Source organism: Diabrotica undecimpunctata, chromosome 2 (genome assembly GCF_040954645.1).
Source record: "Diabrotica undecimpunctata isolate CICGRU chromosome 2, icDiaUnde3, whole genome shotgun sequence".
NCBI classification, from domain to species: domain Eukaryota; kingdom Metazoa; phylum Arthropoda; class Insecta; order Coleoptera; family Chrysomelidae; genus Diabrotica; species Diabrotica undecimpunctata.
Window position 1 is genome coordinate 48,889,960 of NC_092804.1, and position 22,965 is coordinate 48,912,924.

General features: G+C 33.2%; 1 protein-coding gene across 2 annotated transcripts in view; it reads right to left on the reverse strand.

The window, feature by feature from the left end:
- The window catches only part of RhoGAP100F (Rho GTPase activating protein at 100F), a 539,358-nt gene extending 517,886 nt beyond the window's left edge, over positions 1–21,472 (reverse strand). For both annotated transcript variants that reach the window (XM_072522830.1, XM_072522831.1), the window contains exons 1-2: positions 21,285–21,472; positions 16,262–16,370 (exon numbers count right to left, since the gene is read on the reverse strand). In XM_072522830.1, the coding sequence (XP_072378931.1) occupies positions 16,262–16,345 (84 nt within the window). In that variant the 5' untranslated portion in view covers positions 16,346–16,370; positions 21,285–21,472. The remainder of the gene's footprint in view (positions 1–16,261; positions 16,371–21,284) is intronic.
- Positions 21,473–22,965: the final 1,493 nt, after the last annotated feature.

Genomic DNA, 22,965 nt, shown 5'->3' on the forward strand with positions numbered 1-22,965 from the left:
GACTGTTTCTCCTATTTTTGTTGCGTTCCTCTGTTTTATTTGCGCCTGCAGTTCTTGTGATATGAATGCTTCCATACTTTCTTTTAGTTTCTTATCATCATTTGTATCTATTTTTAAACCCAATATAATCAAACTTTTCTTTTTACTTGTTTTCTCCAGTTGTTACATTCTGGCTTGTAACTGTTTCACGTCGTTTTTTATTTTGTTTTCCTCCTTTATCTCTTGTAGTTGTTTATTATTTTCCATTCGTTCTTTTCTTATTTGCTTTGTTTCATTCATCATTTCTTAATTCTTGCCATTAGTTGTTGCATCATTTTAATCATGAGATCCTCTTTCTCTTCCTTTCTCTCCGTGTCACTTTTAGAAGGTGTACGCTTTGTCATTTTACTTCTTCTAAAATATTCATTCTGGTCTCTTCTCTTGCGTTTAGTTTCTTCATCTGTATCTATTTCGCTTCCTGTTCCTTTGTCATTTTCCTATATTAATTAAACTTTTTTATTACAATAACAATTAATATTTATTGTTTTAATTTAATTTAATTTTACATATGTATATATATATATATATATATATATATATATATATATATATATATATATATATATATATATATATATATATATATTATAATGTACTATAGGTCTCACGTCGTTTGATTTGATTTGATTTAATTTGATTTGATGTATCATATGCTAGTATTGGGCTAGTTGTTTATTTTGTAATCAGTCAGAGGCCCTTTTGAGGTCAATAAAGCGAATTTATCTTATATTTACCTTTTCTATTGTTGTCAACATGTCTATTATCATCCGTAGTGCCATGTGATATGTCGTATGTCGCTATACGTTCAATAATAACGAACACGATATCTAGTGTCCTTTTGGTAGTCTCTTTGTTTGTTTTTTCTATCTAAATATATTTGTTATCTTCTTTCCTTTCATTTGCTATGTCGCATGTTAGGATTCGATCAGTTGTTTATTTTGTACTCAGCCTGAGTCCTTCTGTCAATAAATCAAAATTTGTTTTATGGTAAATCTATGTTTATCCATAGTGTCCTATGATATGTAATATGTCGCTATACACTCAATAATATTGAAGATACTGTGTTGTGTCCTTTTGGTCGTTGCCTTGTTTGTTTTTTTACCATGTTAGGATTCGATTGGTTGTTTATTTTGTTTACAGTCAGAGGTCTTCTTTAAGTCAATAAATCAAAATTTGTCTTATAGCAAATTTATTTTTATCTATAGTGACCTACGATATCTCGTATGTTGCTATACGTTCATTAATAATGAAGATACAGTGTAGTAACCTTTTGGTAGTCGTCTTGTTTGCTTTTTTCTATCTGAATATATTCGTTATATCATCTTCTTTCATTTGCTACGTCACATGTTAGGATTCGATGAGTTTTTTATTTTGTATTCAGCCAGAGGACTTCTTTAAGTCAATAAATTAAAATTTGTCTTATAGTAAATCTATAGTGCCCTATGATACCCCGTATGTCGCTTTATGTTCATTAATACTGAAGTTACTGTGTAGTGCCCTTTTGGTAGTCCCCTTGTTTGTTTTTTCTATCTGAATATATTCGCTATATCCTCCTCTTTCATTTGCTATGTCGCATGTTAGGATTTGTTTAGTTGTTTATTTTGTACTTAGCCAGAGGCCTTTTGTAAGTCAATAAATAAAAATTTTTCTACAGTAAATCTATTTTTATCTATAGTGCCCTATGATACCTCGTATGTCGGTATACTTTTATTAATAATGAAGATACTGTGTAGTGTAGTGTAATAATCACACCTTATCTTTCTCGTTATCGTTCTGGTTTTCTTTTTTTTTAGCTCCTGTATTTATTAAGTTTCCCTATTCCTTTCAAAAATAGGGTAGTGCCCAAAATTCTATTCTCTTTGGTGTTTATTTCCCCATCTCACTCGTTTATCTTCTGTAGTCTAGTCCTGTCGAACCCCGACTAAGATACCTCTAACAGAATGAATCCCTGACTTTAATATCGTTCTTTGTGTAAACCTCCCATTTGTTTATAAAGAGGGTACAAGACGACAACCTTGTCAGACTCTGTAACATTAGAGCTCTGCGAAACTGTAGTACCTTCCTTTACGTGACTTGATTCGTTTTTTGAATTTTTTTAATTTGTATTAATAATCTTTTAATATTATTTTTCCAATTTATTAAAAAAGTTATTTAGATCATGGATGCAATGCTAAATTAGTTTAATTGAGATAACTCAGACATCTAGATAACTTGGCAATGTCGCAATTAAGAGTTGTAAAGTTTTATTTTAATTACTGTGACATGTGTACGCGACTCGCTTCACGTGACGGTTATACATTCATAATAAAGTCGGAAAAAAGGGTACCAGTGAATGGTATAATATTGCACCTTTCCGTGTTTATTCACTCCCATTTGTTGATTGCACATTAGCCGTAGAGTTATTTACATGAAACTTTTTGCACTGTTGTCACTTTGTTCCTGTTTTATTATTCTATTTACAGATATAATAGCCACTTCATACTGATCGATATGAATATTTGCTTACAACCGACAGATATGACAAAACTCAACTAGCGAAATATGAATGGCCTGATATTTTATTTCACGTTTCATTTTAAATAGAACATGATGGAAGTAAAATATGTTGTTTTAAAATTAGTTTTGAATGAATGCAGCGAACGCTAAAATTTAAAATTTATAGAACCGTGGAAACATCAAATAACCTAATGTTTGTTCGTTTAATTATTCTGTATTATTAAGAAGATTAAAATACCTACGCGACGCGGCATGGTCATAGTAGCATCAAATTCGACAGTATTAATTCGCACCTTGAGAACTATAGGGCATTAACTGCTAAAAAAATCCTAAACTGAGTTAACTATGAGGAATTATTAAAAAAAAATTCTCTTTTTGGGGCTATAAGGCATTAGTTAATACTTGCACTCTATACCCCTAAATGCTGTATGTCATTGGTTAATTAAAAAAAATAATTGGGAACTGTAAAGGATTATTTGCAAATAATTCTTTATTTTACTTAAACTATTTTCACGTAGTCAAAACTATAAGGCATTATTTGCACATAATTGCCTACAGTTTGTAAAGTTGGCAACACTGTTACACATGCATCAATCAAGAGCTGCCAATAAAGGCGTGTTTTGTCTTTAAGTAAAGTACGTTAGTACCGACTAATCTGTTGTTGTGCCTTCGTTATTGATTTACATCTTGATTTCGTTTGGTGTAGCTTTTATTTTTGAGTAATCTGTAGCAAAAGTTTGATATTGATGAAAAATGTGTGCTAGAAGACTGCAATTTTTAGAAGATCTCCGAAATAAGTGTACTGAACGTGTAAGTATGATTATTATTACCAATATTATAACCTATAATTACTTACTGTTCCTCTGATGGGTGGCCTTCCTAGGAACGACTAATACTGAGTGTTTTTTATTTATTTATTTATTATTTGGGTATTTAGCAACACAAATTTAAATAATTAAGTATGTCAAGTTTCAATGAATGCACAGTTATATAGGTAGTTTAAATTGATAATTAATTAGTTTAAATTTTAATTCAGTTACCACCCTTGCTAAAAGAAGGGACTTTATTCTCAAGAGAAAATGAAATTCAAACAGAAATTTCAGAGTTTGAAAGAGTTGGCCAAGAAGATAGTCCTACAGAAATAATCTCAGAGAGAGGAAGAGTGGAAGAATGGAAATCCATCAACAATGTTAACTGACAAAGCTGCAAGTCGTGGAGAAGAGCTGTTCCAAGCAAAAATAGCCTCTGAGGTATGTTCGTAGCGCATTCTTTTTTATTAGAATTCAATATTTGTTCCTACTTAAATAACTGGATTGATGGCCTCTCTATATTAGTTTTTTTACTCCAGTTGATTATTGTTGTAGAAGCATAATTTCATAATCGATCATCTGCCCCAATGATTGCGAGAAGCCTGTGCTACTAAATGGGAATAATATCTAATTAAAATTAAATTAATAAAACTAGTGCCATGATATGATGTTTACAATTAATTTTATTTGTAGTTACGGGATATTAAACTTTTTGTTTTATTTCAGATCACCAGTAGTTTTGCTGGCTGTAGTGGTGTGAACCTAGATCAAGACCATCGAACTGGCAGTGATTATCAAACAATTGTAAATACCTAAGTCATTCATTATCATTCTTAGTACCTATGTTGCCAGTACTAACCACAGTAATATTCGCTTTTTACAATTATTTTAGTTTACAGGATGAATCTTCACTATTATCAGCATTCAGCGATGACAGCATTGATGATCCAACATGGTGGCCGGTACTGCCACATGAATCAAGCGGTGAAAATATTACCGAAGAAGATGCCATCATCGAAAAAAATGTTGATAAAAACTTACAAGTTGGAGCAAGCGTAGTGAATGAAGATTTAAATGCAGAAAATAATATGTCAGTCAATGCAATGGATGAAGAGGAAAAAAAAAATACAAGGAAAAGGAAGCGCCAGCCAGAAAAATGAAAGAAAAATTTGAGGAAGACACAAATTTAGGACAGGCTTATACGAATGCCAAAAATGTTCAAGTTCCTGCTAGAGGTATGAAAAATAGGTGCAATGAAAATAAATGTAAATTTTAATGCAATAAAATAACAGATGAACAGAGAATCCAGCTGTTTACAAAATATTGGAGCTTTGGAGACCTCATGTTGCAAAGAAATTTTGTTTTAAAATGCATGAAACAAACTAACATTAAATACCGTAGAGTGAATGTAGGAAATCGTCCAAGAGCACCAAACTATGAATATGAGTTTGAGATTGAAGATAACAAGTACGGAGTATGCAAAACATTTTTTATGTCAACTCTCAGCATAAGTGATAAATTTATCAGAAACATTCAGTTAAAAACACAGGATAATTTGATACAGAAATACCAAAGAGGCTTTCACCAAAATCATAAGCAAGTAGGGCACGAAATCAAGCAAAGGATTCGAACTTATTTCACTGAAATTCCAAAAGTTGAATCGCATTACTTAAGAAACCAGACAAGCAGAATATTTATAAGTGGCGAAAAAACGTTAGCAGACCTTCACAGAGACTATGTTTCTCAATCAATCGCACAAGAACGTAAGTATGGAAATTACCACATCTTTAGAGATATATTTAATACAGAGTTAATATAGGATTCTTCACACCGAAAAAGGATCAGTGTTCACTTTGTGAGTCATACAAAAATGCAAGCGACAAAGAAGTTCTCAGATCTGAATTTGAGAAACATCGTCACGAAGTTGAATTAAGTAGAAAGGAAAAGACCAAAGACGCCGCATTAGCAAAATCTGAAGAATGCATAACAGCATGCTTCGATTTACAAGCTGTGTTGCCTACTCCGTGTGGTGAAATATCAAGCTTTTATTATAAGCGACGACTTTCTACATTTAATTTCACAATTTTCGATATCGGAAAAGGACTGGGACATTGTTTTATTTGGTATGAGGGCATTGCTCATCGTGATCCCAATGAAATTGGAACATGCCTTTTTCAATACCTGCAAGACATAGGAAACGGCACCAACGTGGTGTTCTATTCAGATAATTGTTCCGGACAGAACAAAAATAAGTTTATACTCGTCTTATACGTATACGCAGTGCATACATTTAATATACCTAAAATAACACATAAATTTCTGATTACTGGACATTCTCAGAACGAGGGAGATAACATGAATTCCCTCATTGAAAAACAACGAAAGCGAGTTCTTAAAGGAGGTCCTATTTATGTACCAGCCCAATGGGTGACCGTTATCCAGTCAGCTAAGAAAAATGGACCACCATTCAAAATAAATGAAATGTGCACTGATGGATTTTATGACCTTAAACACTTATGTTCAATGATTGGCAACAATTTCAACATTGATGAAGACGGAAACAAAATCACATGGAATGATATTAAAGTTTTGGAGGTAGAAAAGAACAGGCCATTTTCCTTCAAAGTGAAGACTAGTTTTGAAGGACCCTTCAAAACAATAAACCTGCGTCGCCGATTAAGGGTTCATTTGAAAACTGAACTAGAAAACTTAGAACTAAAGACAGCATATGATACTGCACCAGGTATCACTGCAGTTAAAAAGAGAGAGCTCTTATCTTTATGCGAAACAAATGCAATTAAACCCCAATACCATGATTCTTTTTAATAATTTAGTAGTTGGAAATGATTCACCATAATATTAATGATACTTGCGATATAAGTATGTATAATATATTATTGTATTGTCTGAAGATACGTTTTCATTTTCTGTGTAGCTTGTAATTTTTATTACATACTGATTTTTTGTCTGTAATAAAGTTACCATTGATTTGATTATGTGCAATTTTATTATTTCAGTTCAGAGCTATAAGTAATTATTTGTAAAATCTACCAAAAATCAAACATTTTTTTAATACGTATTATTTGGGAATTAAAGCTCCTTAAAATTGATCATTTTTATTTCCAAAAATTTTGGTTTAACATTTAATATCTTAAGAGTAAAAAATTTTTTAGTGTTAAAATATTTTTAAATTCCCATTATCTCACAAAGATATTATTTGCAGTTAATGCTCTATAGTTCTGAAGGTGCGTTATATCGAAATAACAAACAATCAAACATGTAACAACATCGTGTAGAATCATGTAAAATGATTACAGAGTCTTTCACCACTAATAAATATTATTTATAATACTTAGTTGTTTCTGTTGCCACTTAAGGCCTATTAATTTAGCAATTATATTCACACAAGAACTGTAAACTTTATTTTGACCTTACAATACAAAATGACAAGCTTAAAATTACACATGGTTAAATGGAAAGTCTGTAAGCGTCTATTTTTTCACTACCACTGTCTGCGTTCACCCTCGTCTTGAGCTGGAAAGACATTAAAAATATTGGGCGTGGCCAGGTTTCGTTTAAAAATTAAAATGTCCAATATTTAACAGTAGTATTAAACAAAATTGAATTCATGCTACTTCCGATAAAAATGATAAAATCAGTTATAATCAAATAACATACATATGTAAGCTCACTCCATAAAGTTTAGTATAAGTTTCAAATAAAATTCAAATAGTTTACATCCATAAATCAAAGATAATTACCAAGGATTAAATGTGACACCCAACCATTCAGTTAAATGAGTGAGACAAGGGACTAATACTTAATGGTTAAGAGTAAATGTTTAGCACAGCTCTCAGAGTTCGTAACTAGGTTATTTTGCAGTGGATGCAAGAAAAGTTCTAGAATATTTTGGCCATGATATGCATCACTCAGAGAGATATAATATACTACATTTAATAAATAGATGGAAGATGGGGACCAGGTCGAAGTCCTAGCTTAAAAACTCTGCGTCCCTTTTCCGAACTGCCGTCAACAAAATTAGTATAGCCAACGCACGATAATCGAGCAGGGCACAGGAAGAAGAAGAAAACAGCTCTCAGGTGTTATACACCTTTGTTGATGCGTAAAGTGTACCAAAACTCTTCTTCTTCTAGTACCGACTCCACTAATCAAAGTTGGCTGTAACCATTGCAACTTCGTCTCTTCTACTTCACTTAAAAGTGTATGTGTGTTTAACCCTTTTCAGCCGCGATAGTTTTCGTCTACCAGGACTCCGTTTTGCTTCGGCTTCACCCTTAGTAACTAGCTGCAAGAACTCGTACTTTCATGTATATGTATATGCCCTAAATATGATGTATTTCTCCTCTAATAGCAATCAAATGCTTTCCACTCTGTGCAACATTATTTTGTTCGTAAAAAGTCATATCTTAATGGCTTCCAACTTTCTCAATAAGTTAAGATTAATGGTTTAAGCTTCGCCGCCACAAATAAGAATAGAGTAGATATCATATTTTACCATCCGATATCGGATTTGCAGGTTAAGTCTTTAGATACTCAGAAACTTCCTCATCATCAAAAATTCTGCTCTTGATTGCTGCACAAAAACTAAGAAACACCTAATAGAACAGTGTGTGAACACTAACTTGTTAGCCAGAGGGAGGTGCCTGTAAGTCATATTCCTATCACCTCCTTATCGTCTTCAAGTGGCAAAAGGAGAGTTTCGGCACCATAAAACTGGAACCTTTCTAGCAAGGTGTAATAACCTCGAAATGAGTGGGACTGCAAGTTGCAAGTTTGGCTTTGTGCTAACAAATCAAACCTATAGACAATTTTTGTTACGAAAGTTAAAGAAGCCGAAACCGACGATGCAATTGGGTACATGGTATATACTAACATTAAATAGACAGGTGGAGTTAAGACCATATTCCATATTCCTAACCATAAACATAACCATATTCGGCAACTAAATACTAAGCATACGAGTAGTGTGTCCATAGAAAATTAGATTGCTAGGCAATGATACTGAAGGTACATAGGATACTACAATGTAGTAGTACAGAGGCCTAAAATGTATAAGAACAACACTGGGTGTCCAACAAATTATCAAAAATAAAGACACCAAGAATAAAGAAGAGGACAAATCTACAATTACAAAGATAGTTGAAGAATTCTACAAAACCTTGTACAGCTTGCAAAGCTAGTCTAATCAAAAGGAAAACGTCAAAATAAAAATAAAAAAAGTGAGATCAGAGGTACTACCAAATGTAGAGAGATTCGAAATAGAAAGAGCTTTAAAAAACTAAGAAATAATAAAGCTCCAGGACACGACGGTATAATTACCGAGCTCTATACTAACAGAGCTATTTAATAGATGTCTTTATAATTGCAAGTACACGACAAAAATACGAATCTCATCCCCATTAAGAGAGGAGTTAGACAAGGCGACGTAATATCTCCAAAGCTTTTTAATCTAGCCCTAGAAGACGTGTTCAAAACTACAAATTGGTTGACATATAGCATCAAAGTTTATGGCAACAAGTTAGACCACCTTATATTCGCCGCTGACCTCATCGTGATTATAGCGAGCACATTCTAGGAATTACAAATTATGATGAAGGAACTTGCAGACAGGTCCCGATACGTCGGCCTAAAAATGAATATGACAAAAACAAAAACAATGACGACCCCAGACGTATAACTATAAATGGCAGTGAGATAAAACAAGTCCAGGAATATATCTACCTAGGCCAAATTCTAAAACTTGACAAACCAAAGTACGGAAATCACTAGAAGGGCAAGACTGGCATGTGCAGGATTTGGAAAACTTAAGTTGGATACTTAAAAACCGCAAAATTCCTCAATACTTGAGAAGCAAAGTGTTCAACCAGTTTATCCTTCCTATCATGACATATGGATGTCAAGCTGGGATCATAACCAAGGCAAATGTGAATAAACTAGCCACAACAGAAAGAGCAATGTTAGGTATACGACTATTAGATTAAAAGACGAACGACTGGGTAAGATCAAAAACAAAAGTTAAGGATATCACAACAGAAATTGCCAAACTCAAATGGAGCTTCGCAGGTCATACTGCTAGATAAAAAGACCAACGTTGGAACACAACAATATAACATTAGAGACCTTACAAAGGTAGACGACCAAGAGAAAGACCACAGATGAGATGGCTAGACGACATAAAAAGAATAGCCGGAACAAATTGGAAGTATGTTGCTCAGCATAGAGATCGATAGAAAGAGTTGGGAGAGGCCTATATTCAAAAATGGTCGATAGAAGGCTAAGAAGAAAGAAAGGGCAATAATACTAGATTGGGAATTGCGATTGGGATATTGGGAGAAAGAGGAGACATACTGTAAAAATAGAAAACGTAACAAGAAACACTTATCTACAAATTTTATCAGAAAGTCAACATGACGAAGCAATTACATACCACAATATCTAAATGGAACAAAGTCACAGATACCATCTATAATTATACACAATGAATATGAAATACACAATACACAAATATATAATCTACGTTAAACATACATTATACAGACAAATGAGTCGCCTAGTATCAAAATTGCCAAAAACGCCAGCCAAAATTTTGCCTAAAAAAATTACAAAGTTTGCCTTCAAATCAAACTCAAAGTATTCAAATCAAGACACTTTCTTTCATTCACGTAACCTGAATATCGTAAACAAGAAACATGGCCGATTCACTTTAATTAGTGCGTGGTTATTTACAAATTTTTAGCATTTAATAGCACATTAATCGTAATTTAAGAACTTAATACATAAAAATGGATATTTTACCCGTGCCAGTAACACCAACTAAATGCAGAAAAAGAATGAGACAACCTGAAAAATGCCAATGTAATATTAAGTAATGTCTCAGGTAAGTGTACTATTTGTAACAGTATGGCTTAAACCTCTATTTGAATTTAAATATTTCAGATACATCGGAAAAGTACCAAAACTACCGCAGTGCCAGCATAAATCAACAGCTTTTGAGTACAGAAAATTAAAACTAAGTAAACTTGCAAAAGTCAACAAACAAATCTACTCCGATTCAACAAAGATTGCACAAGATGCATTTATATTAAATATTATTGAAATAGGGGATGTAAAAAGACGACGTTAAGCAGCAAGAATTGCAAGAAGGGAGGAAAACAAAGTCGTGCAAATACTTATTAATTTAGGTGATAATACGGTTGTAAATGTCTGCCTAAAGGTATTTATGAATATATTTCGTATTACACGACAAAGAGAACAATCATTGAAAATTATAAAAAGGACAATAATGTACCTATTGAAATAAGGGGTATAGATAGAAAGACAATACAATTTCTAACTAAGAAGCAAAGTGTTATGACTTTTATAATAAAGCTAAAATGTATTGATTCACGTTATTGCCGTGGCAAATTCGAACGGAGATATCTGTCTGAAACTTAAATATTACTAAGTTCTACCGTTTTTACTCAAGTGATCCGTCAAATGAACCTGTCAAGAGAACCTGTCACGGACAGATATGTGTTCCACATGTTTATCACTAGAGGAAAAAATTAAACGATCTGACGGAGGAGAGAAAGCTAATTTAATATGTCAAATAAGAATCCATAAGCTACGAGCCAGGACATTCTATAATATAGTGAAGGAAGAAAATACCAACACTTTCTCCTTCGACCTTTAGAAAAACCTGTCCTTACCACAAGTACCAGACTTGCAAGCATATTACAGCAGGCAGCTTTATTTACATATTCTCACTGTCGTTCAGGGATACTAAAAGGTTGCACTGGGGCCTCAGAACTCATTCAGCTATTGCTGGACCAAGGACCAATACGGGAAATCTTTTTAAATCATGTAGCCTCTGCAATCTGGCATCGTTTATGCCAAACAGATATGTCAAAGGTCACTACTGTGAAACTTGTGTGTGACTGATGTGGCGGTCAAAATAAGAACAGGATTGTGCTTGACATGGATACGAAAGCGGACTGCAGTGAATATAAAGACAATGGTGCTATTATTCTCTATTAGTGGGCACTTATTCATCCCTCCCGATAGAATATTTGGGCTGATTGAAAGAGAAATAAAAAACTTGAAGTTGTAGCAAATTCTGCAGAATATTACAATGAAATGAAAGATTATACCACTGTTTTGTTAGCTGACCACGATTTTAACTTTTTCGACTGGAAGACTAAAGCTGATAGCTTCATTAAAGCTACAGTGGCATTTTAAACTTTTAACCGACTTTATCTGAAGCGATTCATTAGAAAACCTAAAGATATTTTGGTGAAGGGTGATCCAAATTTCAACGTTGGAACTGGAGTGTTTCGAAGCTTAACCAAGAATAAAGAAAGGTTATCTCGTATCAATCTTACCATACTTGAAGCCAACAATATACAAAATGTCAGTCGGGAGAAGTTAAAAGACGTCAAGAATTTGCTTAAAATGTACTTTGGAGATACTTGGCTCCAAAACCTAAGGTTGAAATACTACAAAGCACCTTTACAGAACATGGATCTACCAAGCGTAGGTACCTAACCACGAAGACTCTCAGTGGTCCACAAAGTGAAGAAAATATAGCACTATCTGTGTAATTTCATTAAAATTTCGTTAAAATAAAATTATGATGCATTTTGACAATAATGACTTTTGATTTAACTAGACCCATCTCAAATGACTTGGAGGCAGCGAAATTTGTATCAAAGTTACCAAAGTTACAGTATTAGTATCACAATCGCCAATGTACATTTTTTTTTGAATTTTTTCAGTAGATACTGGAAAGTCTATAAAAACAAAATCCTCATTACATATTTACAACAAATTATAACAATTAGGCAAAACGTAACCGAAATAAAGCTACTACAGAATTTTGCGGTTCCTCTAAAATTGGTCAAGGTGGCGATTGGCGACTTTGATAATAGGCGACTCAAATTTAATAGACAAAACAGTCAGAATTTGATATTCCGAGAGTAAAAATACCACCCTCTGATTTTTTGTCGACCAAAAGAAGGATATTGCCTACAAGATCGAGGCCAAGTAAGTCAATTGTCAATTTTGAAAAACATAACCCAACTTAACAACTTTAACTTTTAGCTCAATGTGTTAAATAATCTTTTTCGAAAACGGTTTCCGTATTGGAAATGGAAACGTTCAACATTATTTAAAAATGTAATTTTCATTGCAATTAGTTATGGCTTACTCTCACATAAACATAATATTTAACTTAGGCATGCCACAAAAAAAAGTTTCAGACCCTTTTTTATATTAGTGCAGTATTAACTTTTTTTAATTTACGCTGACGTTTAGTATTCCTGTAACTATTGTACACAGACAACAAGTTTGATAAACAGGTGCAATGTTCAGTTACTTGTCAAACAATCAAAATTAGCAATAAAGTGACTAATCGCTTGTATTGTAATGCATGTGTATGTAAACAAGGTATATTGACAGATTCGAAGGTAATTAAATTTGAAACGGCACACTGTTGAAACGAGATAATATTTTAACTGAGGTCTATACTCGTATTTCCATAATTGTTCTCAAACTTGGGTTTTGGTAAAAAGATTTTTTATTTGCCATTTTTCTATAGTAACCTCATTTTAAAAAATATTCAGTAGACAAAAAGATGTGTGTGTATTCAAAAAGTGGGGATAACATTAGGGAACCTACATTGAGAAAAAAAGAAATAAAAAACACTACAATATAAAATATAAAATAGAATAAAAGAATATTATTTCAAACGGTTTTATGTAGTTTCACTTAAAACTTCATTATGTTCACCGAATATGAAAGATAAGTTATAACGCTGATCATGTCAGTTAAATTGCCAATGGGAAGTATACGGACAAAGAAAAGGAGGTTTTTAAGTGTTCACTTCCTAGGATAGACGTACTTGATTCCTTTTAATAATTATTAATCAAACTTTAGCCCAATCATAAGTGACTGGCTGACCTCTGATGTGATCGTTGGTTTTCACAACGATGACATATTTCCTAGGCTGCTCCAAGAAGGACTGGAAATAATTATAGATTCGTAGACTACAATATTTAGACCTAGCCATGATCTGGGATACATTCCCAAAGTTTGGAGAAGAGTGAGTGTGACGTTTATTGCCAAACTAGAAAAAACATATTACCTCTACTCTTATTTCCTACTAGTGCCGCTAATAGTGTTGGTCTGGGGGATAATTTTCATTTGATCTCAACACATGTCTAGCCCATCTAAGCCTACCTATTTTTATGAAAGATATTACATATCTTTCATTAACTGTTTCTTTATACTACTCGTAGAATTCAAAATTATATCGCCTTCCCCAAATACCATTCTCACAGATTGCGCCCATGATTCTGTGTAGTATCTTCCTCTCGAAGACGAGCAGACGGTTTGTATTTGTTTCGGAGATGGTCCATGTTTCTATATCCATATATCAGCACTGTACGATAATTGATTTATATATTGTTAATTTGGTTTTTTTGGCTTTTTAGCTTAGATTTCTGAAAAACTGATTACACCTTAGCAAAATCATACAGGCCTATAAGTCTGACTTCATTCATTGACAACCATGGATAAAATCTTAAATGAATAGATCAAAAAATATATTCTTAATATAAGCCCACTGAACCAGTGGCAATGGGCGTATCAAACAGCGAGATCAAGTGAAGCTGCCCTGCACAATCTGGTGTCGAAACTCGAAGGGAGTTTACACCAGAAAGAAGTCGCCCTTTTTGCATTTTTAGACTATAAAGTGCATTTGGTAATACCTTCATCGCGTCAATACCTAGTGCATTGGTAAAGAAAGAAATCAACAAGTAGAATATTCAGATGTTTCAGAGCAAAATAATATCCGCAGGTATGTATAAAGGGGCCATAAACTAAAAGGTGTCCTCAAGGGGGTGTATTATGTCCAACCTTATGGAATATAATCGTTGATGACCTGAATTAAGTGCTTAGCAGCCAAGGAATCTGGGTCCAGGGTTTCGCAGATGACATTGTAATAGGAAGTAGGGGAAAATTTTCTAGTACTCTTTCGAATCGGATGCGATATGCTCTTCATTACATGGAAAATGGGTGTCTAAAAGAGAACCTCTCTGTGGACCTTCCAAAAATAAATTAGTAACCTTCACTAGTAAAAGTAAGCTTACTGGACTGAAGAAACTATTTGGGGAGGAACTACAGTAAATTCAACCCCAAGCTGACAGAATAAACAGAAGTCACCGCGTGATATTCGAGTGTGCACGTAACGAACAGCATGTAGGTTGGCCTAATAGGCACGCACTTTGTTTTTTCGCTCCGTCGAATGTCGAGTCACAGTAGTTAGTTGTGTAAAACTGTTGTTTTGTTGATTTGTTAATCGGTAGGTCAGGTGTTGATATAGTGCAAGCATTTTTTAAAGAACTTAATTATAGATAGTCAATACAAACGTTTCCCCTACTTTAAAATATTTCCTGTAACTAGTATAATACAGCATTATTAGGAGTAAATTTTAAAAATACATATTTTGTTATGTTAGTTAAAAAAAGTATTATTTTACTTATATATAATAATTTGTGTACATGGAAAATATGATCAATGAAACTGGAGTTCAATTTATACAAACCAATCCCGCTATATGCTATGACCAAAACGGGCAATTGATGATAAATCAAACGCTGACTTCTTATCAACAGCAAATATCAACAAATATCGATCCAATCCCCTCCATGCTACCGTGCCAATAACGGCAAACATTTACATCAAACCTCCAACCAATATCAGGTGAAGAAACACATCACACAATTATACATCCAGTATTTATTCCATCTACTAGCGAAACAAAATATTCCACACAAGCTAACTATCAATGGCAAATTGGCAATTAAAGATTAAAAAGCCCGGAAAAAACATCAAACTCCAAAGACAACCTAAAATTAAAGATTATCTGCAAGGTACCAACAAAAAAGACGGCAACATTTTTAAAAATCTTAATTCTGAAGATAAAAACAATCTCAGTGATACGACCACTGAGAAAACAAATTATTCCAAACCTCCTATATACATAGATAAGGTAGCAGATATTAATACTCTAATGGGGTCATTAACAAAATTATGCCCGGAACAATACATAATAAAAGCCCTAGGAGCAGTACAAGTCAAAGTACAGTCAAAAGCTGGAGAAGCTTATTCTTAAATCTCTAAAGCATTTATACAAATAAAACAGAGTTCCGTACAAATAAAAAAATCGTATTTTTATTGGTTGTGTATAAATCATTGATTTTAGGTATCCACGCACACAAAAAGCACAAAGATTTAAATCAGGAGACCTTGCTCGCCAAGTTACTGGACCACATTTTCTGATCCATCAGTCACGGTAATTATTATCTAAAAAAGTACGAACAATTCTACTATAATGGGATAGGTAGCCATCATGCAAAAACCATAGATCATCCAATAAACCCGGTAAAGTACTTTGTAAAAAGACGTGATATTTATTCTGACTATTTAAACGATTGGGCAATAGGATCGATCTGATTATTACGAAGAACAACTATCAATATATTAAGGCTGAACCTTTTCTGCTGTTTTTTCTTTCTTTCCTGAAGTGTACCTCTTGCTCCTTGACCGATCCTTTAATTTTTCCGTCCTGTTTCCTGAAGCCAAACTTATATCAGGACTTTTTTATCGATCATAAAATTAATTCTTTGTAATAAAATCAGTTCAAATAACTTTAAATGATGGTAAAAAGCTTATTAGATGATAAGATGATGACTTGGAAACGTCATTGTTGGGTTTAGATATTAAAATAAGTTGACCATTTTGCACAAATGGTAGAAAATAACCTATATTCAACATAGGGTTAAGTATATACATAATTAGTCGAATGACTAACGACGCAAACATTAATTTATTTAATGACTTTCTTAATTTTGACTTACCTTTCTGCGGCCACAGCAGAGCATGTTGCGCGTGCGTGACCGACCGGATGAGATCTTCGAGCGCGCCAATTTCCGCCACTGCATACCAGATCAGCGCTGGGTTTTCTCTCTGAAATTAAAGCAAGCATTATTACATTATTAGGTTTGAATGATGTGTACACGTCAGTGCATTATGTGCAATTCACAGGTGGTAGAAGTAGTTTACGCAGATTTAAACTTTAAACTATAAAGCAATTATTATTTAAATGGGAATAAGCCACAATTAAAGGTTAAAGTAAGTTTATTGATGTTTCAATTTCCACTTCGGAAATCGTTCTCAAAATACAAACATTAGTAAATTAAACCGAAGTGGAAATTGAACGTCAATAAACTTACTTTAATCTTTAATTGTGGCTTATTCCTATTTAAATAATAATTACTTTAAAATGCCACAAGAAAATAGCTTCAGAATAATATTAAACTATAAAATAACAACACGAAGCAGTTTGTTTCTTACAAAAAGGGAAGAGAATATGTGGAGGAGTGAAAGGCAGTAGGAAAAATAGTAATAGTTTGGACAATGCAGATATTTTATACTTATAGGTACAGTAAATCCAAAAATGTGTGTGTACTGTCAGTATCCTGTAACGTAAATCCGATATGGTCTGAATAAGATTCATATAAAATAAGATGCCTAACTTTAATAAAGGCTATAGTGTATTCAATATACCAGTCGCACTAAACTGACTTGTGTATCTGAAAAACGCTGACCATATTTACACCATCTCCACGTAACCAATCTCTAATGTGTTTACTATAAGTTTCGTTAGTTGCGTATTTATTAATGTAATGGATTAAATGAAAATTGATAAAACATTAAACAGATGGATCGTTCTGAAAATTCAAAGGAATTTTAGCAGTCTTTACACAGTACACCACGTGTCTGGTTATATAAGTGAGTTTTGTGAGACTTAAATTTGGTTTATAGACAATACTCTCTACTCGCCATTCAGGTTCAAGTTATACTAACCAAAAATTACCTTAAACATATCGATAAAGACCCTTAAGTCCAAAATGACAAATGACGATATATTTGTGTGGATAAGTCCAACTCAATATAAGGAACGGCATAACTTAGTAGGCAAGATTCTTCATGAAGAGATAGCTAACAAACTCTGAGTTTTCCAAAATAAACATCTCCTTTGTATATATGCTATCAAGCATAAGTATGCTTGAGAATATCTAATGGAGACTTAAGAATGACCACTGAAGAAAATTATACTGGAACTCCACCTTCATCACAAGAGATAGCTAACAAACTCTGAGTTTTCCAAAATAAACATCTCCTTTGTATATATGCTATCAAGCATAAGTATGCTTGAGAATATCTAATGGAGACTTAAGAACGACCACTGAAGAAAATTATACTGGAACCACACCTTCATCACAGGCTAACCAGTGGCATGTGATACAGGCCAGATCCGATACTAGTTAATAAACTAACTAGACAAGCAACACTTGTAATTGATATGTCGACACCTAACAAAAATAGTCTGCGTGTTGAATAAAACTGAAAAATCGCCAAGTACAGATATCTAGACATACTACTACTAAAGTTATTCGAATGAATAGGGGCTTGATAACACGGAAAAAGGCCTCCAAATCTAAATCCTTTTGATGTCGTAGATATCTGAAATAAGTACTTTTGTTCCTTAGAGGAAGTGAGAGACGTATGGCTAAATCAAATACAGAGATCTTAGGATACAAATAAGAAGGTAATGTAAAATGGAGAACGCTCAGACTTTTATTCAGGACTCAGACCTATATTCTACCAAAATTAAAGAAGCTCCAGAAGACCAAACTTGTGGCATAAAAGTATACAAGAATCTGATCAATAATATCAGATGTAGAGATCATACTATTATTTTATATGATAATCTTTATTTTATAATAAAGATAATACTTTAATTTATAAAATCAAAAATCATTTACCGCATAGATTGTATGGTATGCTGGAATCTTATCTAACTAACACATACTTCCTAGCTAGACACTTAGAGGAATGCACTGACTTGTACCCAGTTGAATCAGTTGTACCGCAAGTTAGTATTCTTGGACCTGTGCTTTACCTACTATACACCATGAATTTCCCAGCAACACACTCAATGACAGTAGGTACATTCGCGGATAATACTGTAATTTTAGCATCACATCAAAATACAGGCACTGCTAAGAAAAACCTGCAAAATTGTCTCAACAAGATTGTTGCTGTTTGTTTGGGTTTATATGCGGACACTAAATCCATTCGCCAATCTTACAATTTTTACTCATTTTTCATTAGTCAATCTCAACAAGATCAAACGTTAACTAAACAAAGGGAAAATGAAAGCAAATGAAGCCACATCCAAACACATAACCTTCACAATGAAAAGGATACGTGCTCATCAGTCACAATGAATGGTATACAGCTTCAACAAACCAATGGCGTAAAGTACCTTGATGTGCATTTAGATCGACGAATAACATGGAGAACACATATCTTAACAAAACGCAAACAATTGGGATTAAAACTGCACCGAATCTACTGGTCAATCGACAGGAAATCTAGAATAAAGAGTAACTTCCAAATTTAAAAACCAATCCTATAGCCGATATGGACAAACAAAATAAACAGTCTTTTATGGCTTGACCAAAAAGTACATATGTACTATGGCATACTTATTAGCTGTGAGAAATAGAATAAGACATCCTTTTAAAAACGAAACAGTAGGAACTCTATCTATCTACTTAGATACACTCGTTTTTGATGAGGCATAAAACAATTTTGTCAATATGTATGCCAACTGAAACTTCGTTTGCTAGAGCTCTCGGATTAAACGATGGAAAACGAAAAAGAAAGATCATTTCCACTTCTGAATTAGCAAACAAATAGTCAGGAAATACACAAAAAAAAAACCTGAAAGTGATTCAGAAGAAGATGAAGATTTAGTACCAGCTGACAAAGACGATGATTTAGAAGAAATAGGTCCCATTCCAGAAAACAATGACATAGAGTGCATGTTTTGTGATGGTTTATTTTCAGAAGACAAAGGAGGAGAGCTGTGGATTTATTGTCTCATATGCCGATTATGGCACATGAACAATGTTCTGGCGCAGAACAGGACAATTATATTTGTGATTTTTGGAAATAAATGTTATAAAATGTGTATTTTTGCCAATAAATGGTATCTGTAAAATATTTATTTTGTATTTAGTTAGGGGACAGAAGGGGGCCATATTTAGAGCATTGTGGTAAAAGTCCTTAAAAGCACGACGTTTTGTATATTATTAAATATTATTTTTGAACTTAATTTTTTTTTAAACAGAATGCACTATGTAATGCAATAAGGTTTGCAAGGTCTTCACAAAAATATAAAGAAATTGGTAAAAAATTAAAATTGTTATCCTATAAAACAAAAATGAGGGCCTGAATATATTTCCTATATCGTTGGGTACTGAAACCTGGAAATCTAAGGGCCGATTGTTCGAACGCTAATCAAAACTTGATTGTAATCAAATATTTCATTGCAGTCAAATACGTCACAGCAGCTGTCAAAATTATTAAAAATTGCTTATTATTATTATTATTGATTTGTAAATAAAAACATGAAATTAACATCAGAAAGAGTTTAATTATGGTTTATTTTAAATTAAAACGTAAAATAATAAAATTGAATAAAATAAATCAGACAACATAACCTTAAAATGTGACGTATTTGGTTTTAATTAAATATTTGATTACAATTAAGTTTCGATTAGCGTTCGAACAATCGGCCCTTAAAGTATCCACTATAAATCGGAAGTAAATGGTAGGTAAATAAAAATAAAATTTTTATTTTAAGTTACAGTTAAGATTTTATTTCGTCACAGCGTACCACCATTCGCGAATATGCATATTTCTGCCTCATGGCTTCATCAGAGCGAACTTATGGTAAATGGTAATTTTTATACGAATGAATGGTCTTTCTATTACATTTCTCTTAGAGATAGAATAAGCAACGAGAATATCCAAGAACAGACGCGGAAGAAAGAGTAAACAACTAAATTATAAAAATACATAAATGTGAAACGAATAGATAAAAGATCATTATGTAGAAAACTGAACTAGATAACATAAAAACTGAATATTATCATAGAATCCCTAAAAAAAGGACTGAAAATGAATTTCAGCAAAACTAAACTAATGTCAAACAAAGATGACAAACCTATGATAAACATCGAAGGGACAGAGATAGAACACGTAGATGAATATACATATCTGGGTTAAAATGTCAAGGTAAACAAAGAAAATCAGACTACCGAAATAAGCAGACGTGTAAAAATGGAATGGGCAGCATTCGGAAGACTCTCATACATACTTAAAAATAAAAATATACCTCAAAGACTGCGAACCAAAGTATTTAATTCCTGTATCCTACCTGTACTTACATATGGAGCTCAAACCTGGACATTCACTAAAATAAATATGGAGAAGATCAGAAAAACTCAGAGAGCTATGGAACGACAGATGCTGTGTATCTCACTCAAAGACCATAAAACCAATAAAATCATTCGTAATAGAACAAAAGTAAAAGATGCTGTCGAACTAGCGGTTAAACTAAAATGGAAATGGGCTGGACATAACGAACGTCTTACGGATGGCCGATGGAATAAAGAAATCGGGAATTGGCGGCCATATGAAGCCAAAAGACCACGAGGAAGACCGCAAATGCGATGGAGCGACGATATTAAAAGAACTGCAGAGCCAATGTGGAAACGTCTTACAAACAATAGAGATGAATGGCGAGGAGAGGCCTATATTCGGCAATCCGAATAGAGAAAAGGGCTTAAAAAAAAGAGCTAGGTATCATATTAATCAGAATTAGGTTCTATTAAAAATACAAGAGTAAAGAGAAGAAGAAAAAATATTGCAATAAATAAAGATAAGTAAAAAAGCGAAAACTGATTTATGACTTATGAGCCTACTTGATTCGTGAAGCTAAATTATTATTACAAATATACTTACAAACTCCCTTTAATCATTTTCAAATATTCACCTAATTTTCTCATTTCTTTAATTTTCATTACAAATTTACACAAAATAAAAACGACCACTACATACATTTAAGGTCACCCCGCACATTGTCTATTGGTAAAAATTGTGTTTGTAATAAAAAATTTCAAATGTTAGACTAACGAATAAAATTTCTAAAATAAAACTAGATCTACCGCAATAGAATGGATAAATTATTATAGTAAAAATTTTTATTGCCAGTGTTTACATTTATCAAGGTTTTGTGTAACATAAGCAATAAGCAAAATGACAATAATACTCATACTGACATTTTGCTTATTTATTATTGATATGTTTAACTCACTTCAGTGTAAACAAACACACATTATTTAACTTGACCTATTTTAAATAGTACTTATTACATGTACCTATAAAATATTAAGTTTTAAAAAATTTGATAACCAGAAAGAGTCTTTAATTGTAATGAAATTGTCTATGCCACTCTATTTTGTATTTATTACATGGGCGACGGCATCGGGGTGCAAAGAGGTGAAATTAAACCCCCTTGTCTGGGAAAAAGTACATAGAAAAAATTATATATTTTTTACCGGACTAAACCAGCAAGGAGTAATGCTTTTCGAGTTTATGTATACGAGCCCATTCCCATATCAGTTGGCCCATAGTTAGATTGATAAGAAAATTAAATTTTAGAGAACAAAAATAAAAGCGCAGCGTAAATTTTAGAAGTATTAATACATCAAACATTTTTAAACTTCCTAATTATAGAACTGTACTAGAGAAAGCGATAAGAGAATCTGGAATAACAACCAGAGGAATTATTATTAATCGCAACGTATTTATGGCGTAGACGCTATAATTTCGAACTTTACCGCCTATATGACAGACTTGATATTATTAGGTCCATCAAAATAAACCGGCTGCGGTGGTTAGGTCACATAGAGAGAATGAATGATATGGAGCCGCCAAAACATGTTTATAACCAAATAATAGTGGAATGGGAAGGAGAGGCAGACCCAGAGCACGATTTAAGGATCAGGTGGAGGAAGACTTGAAAATGTTTGGAGTACGAAACTGGAAAGCCAAGGCGAAGAATAGGAGAGAATGGAGACATCCTTGAGCAGGCCAAGATCCACCATGGGTTGTGGAGCCAATGATGATGAATTATAGAAAATATTTTATAACGTAATGAGAACTATTGAATAAACAGAATAATAATAAATTTAAAAAAACGCAAAGAATATGTTAATATTAACAAAAAACAACTGTGAAAGTTTACCACTGAGTTACATTCCTTTTTATTTTTAAAGACATCCACAATTCTTCAAGGCATAATTTTTACCAAGTTCTGACAAAATTCTAATGTAAACGGACCCCATATTTCTTGCAATTTTTCCTTCAATTAGTTCACGGGCCTGGCAAGATGTTTTCTCAAAGCCTTATTCATTTCGCGCCGAAGACAAGTGGGGACTATTAGAAACCCATTCCAGAAGTGTTATGCCATGGTCTTCGATCCCTTTTAAACTCTTTTTTGAGGTATGACAACCTACGCCGTCCTGTTGAAAGACAAAATCTCCCGCTTATGTTAATCGGTGTTTCACCGTTAAACGGTGTTCCGTAATCGGTAAAAGAGATTCTTCTAAAATATTCAAATATTTGTCCGTGTTTACAATCC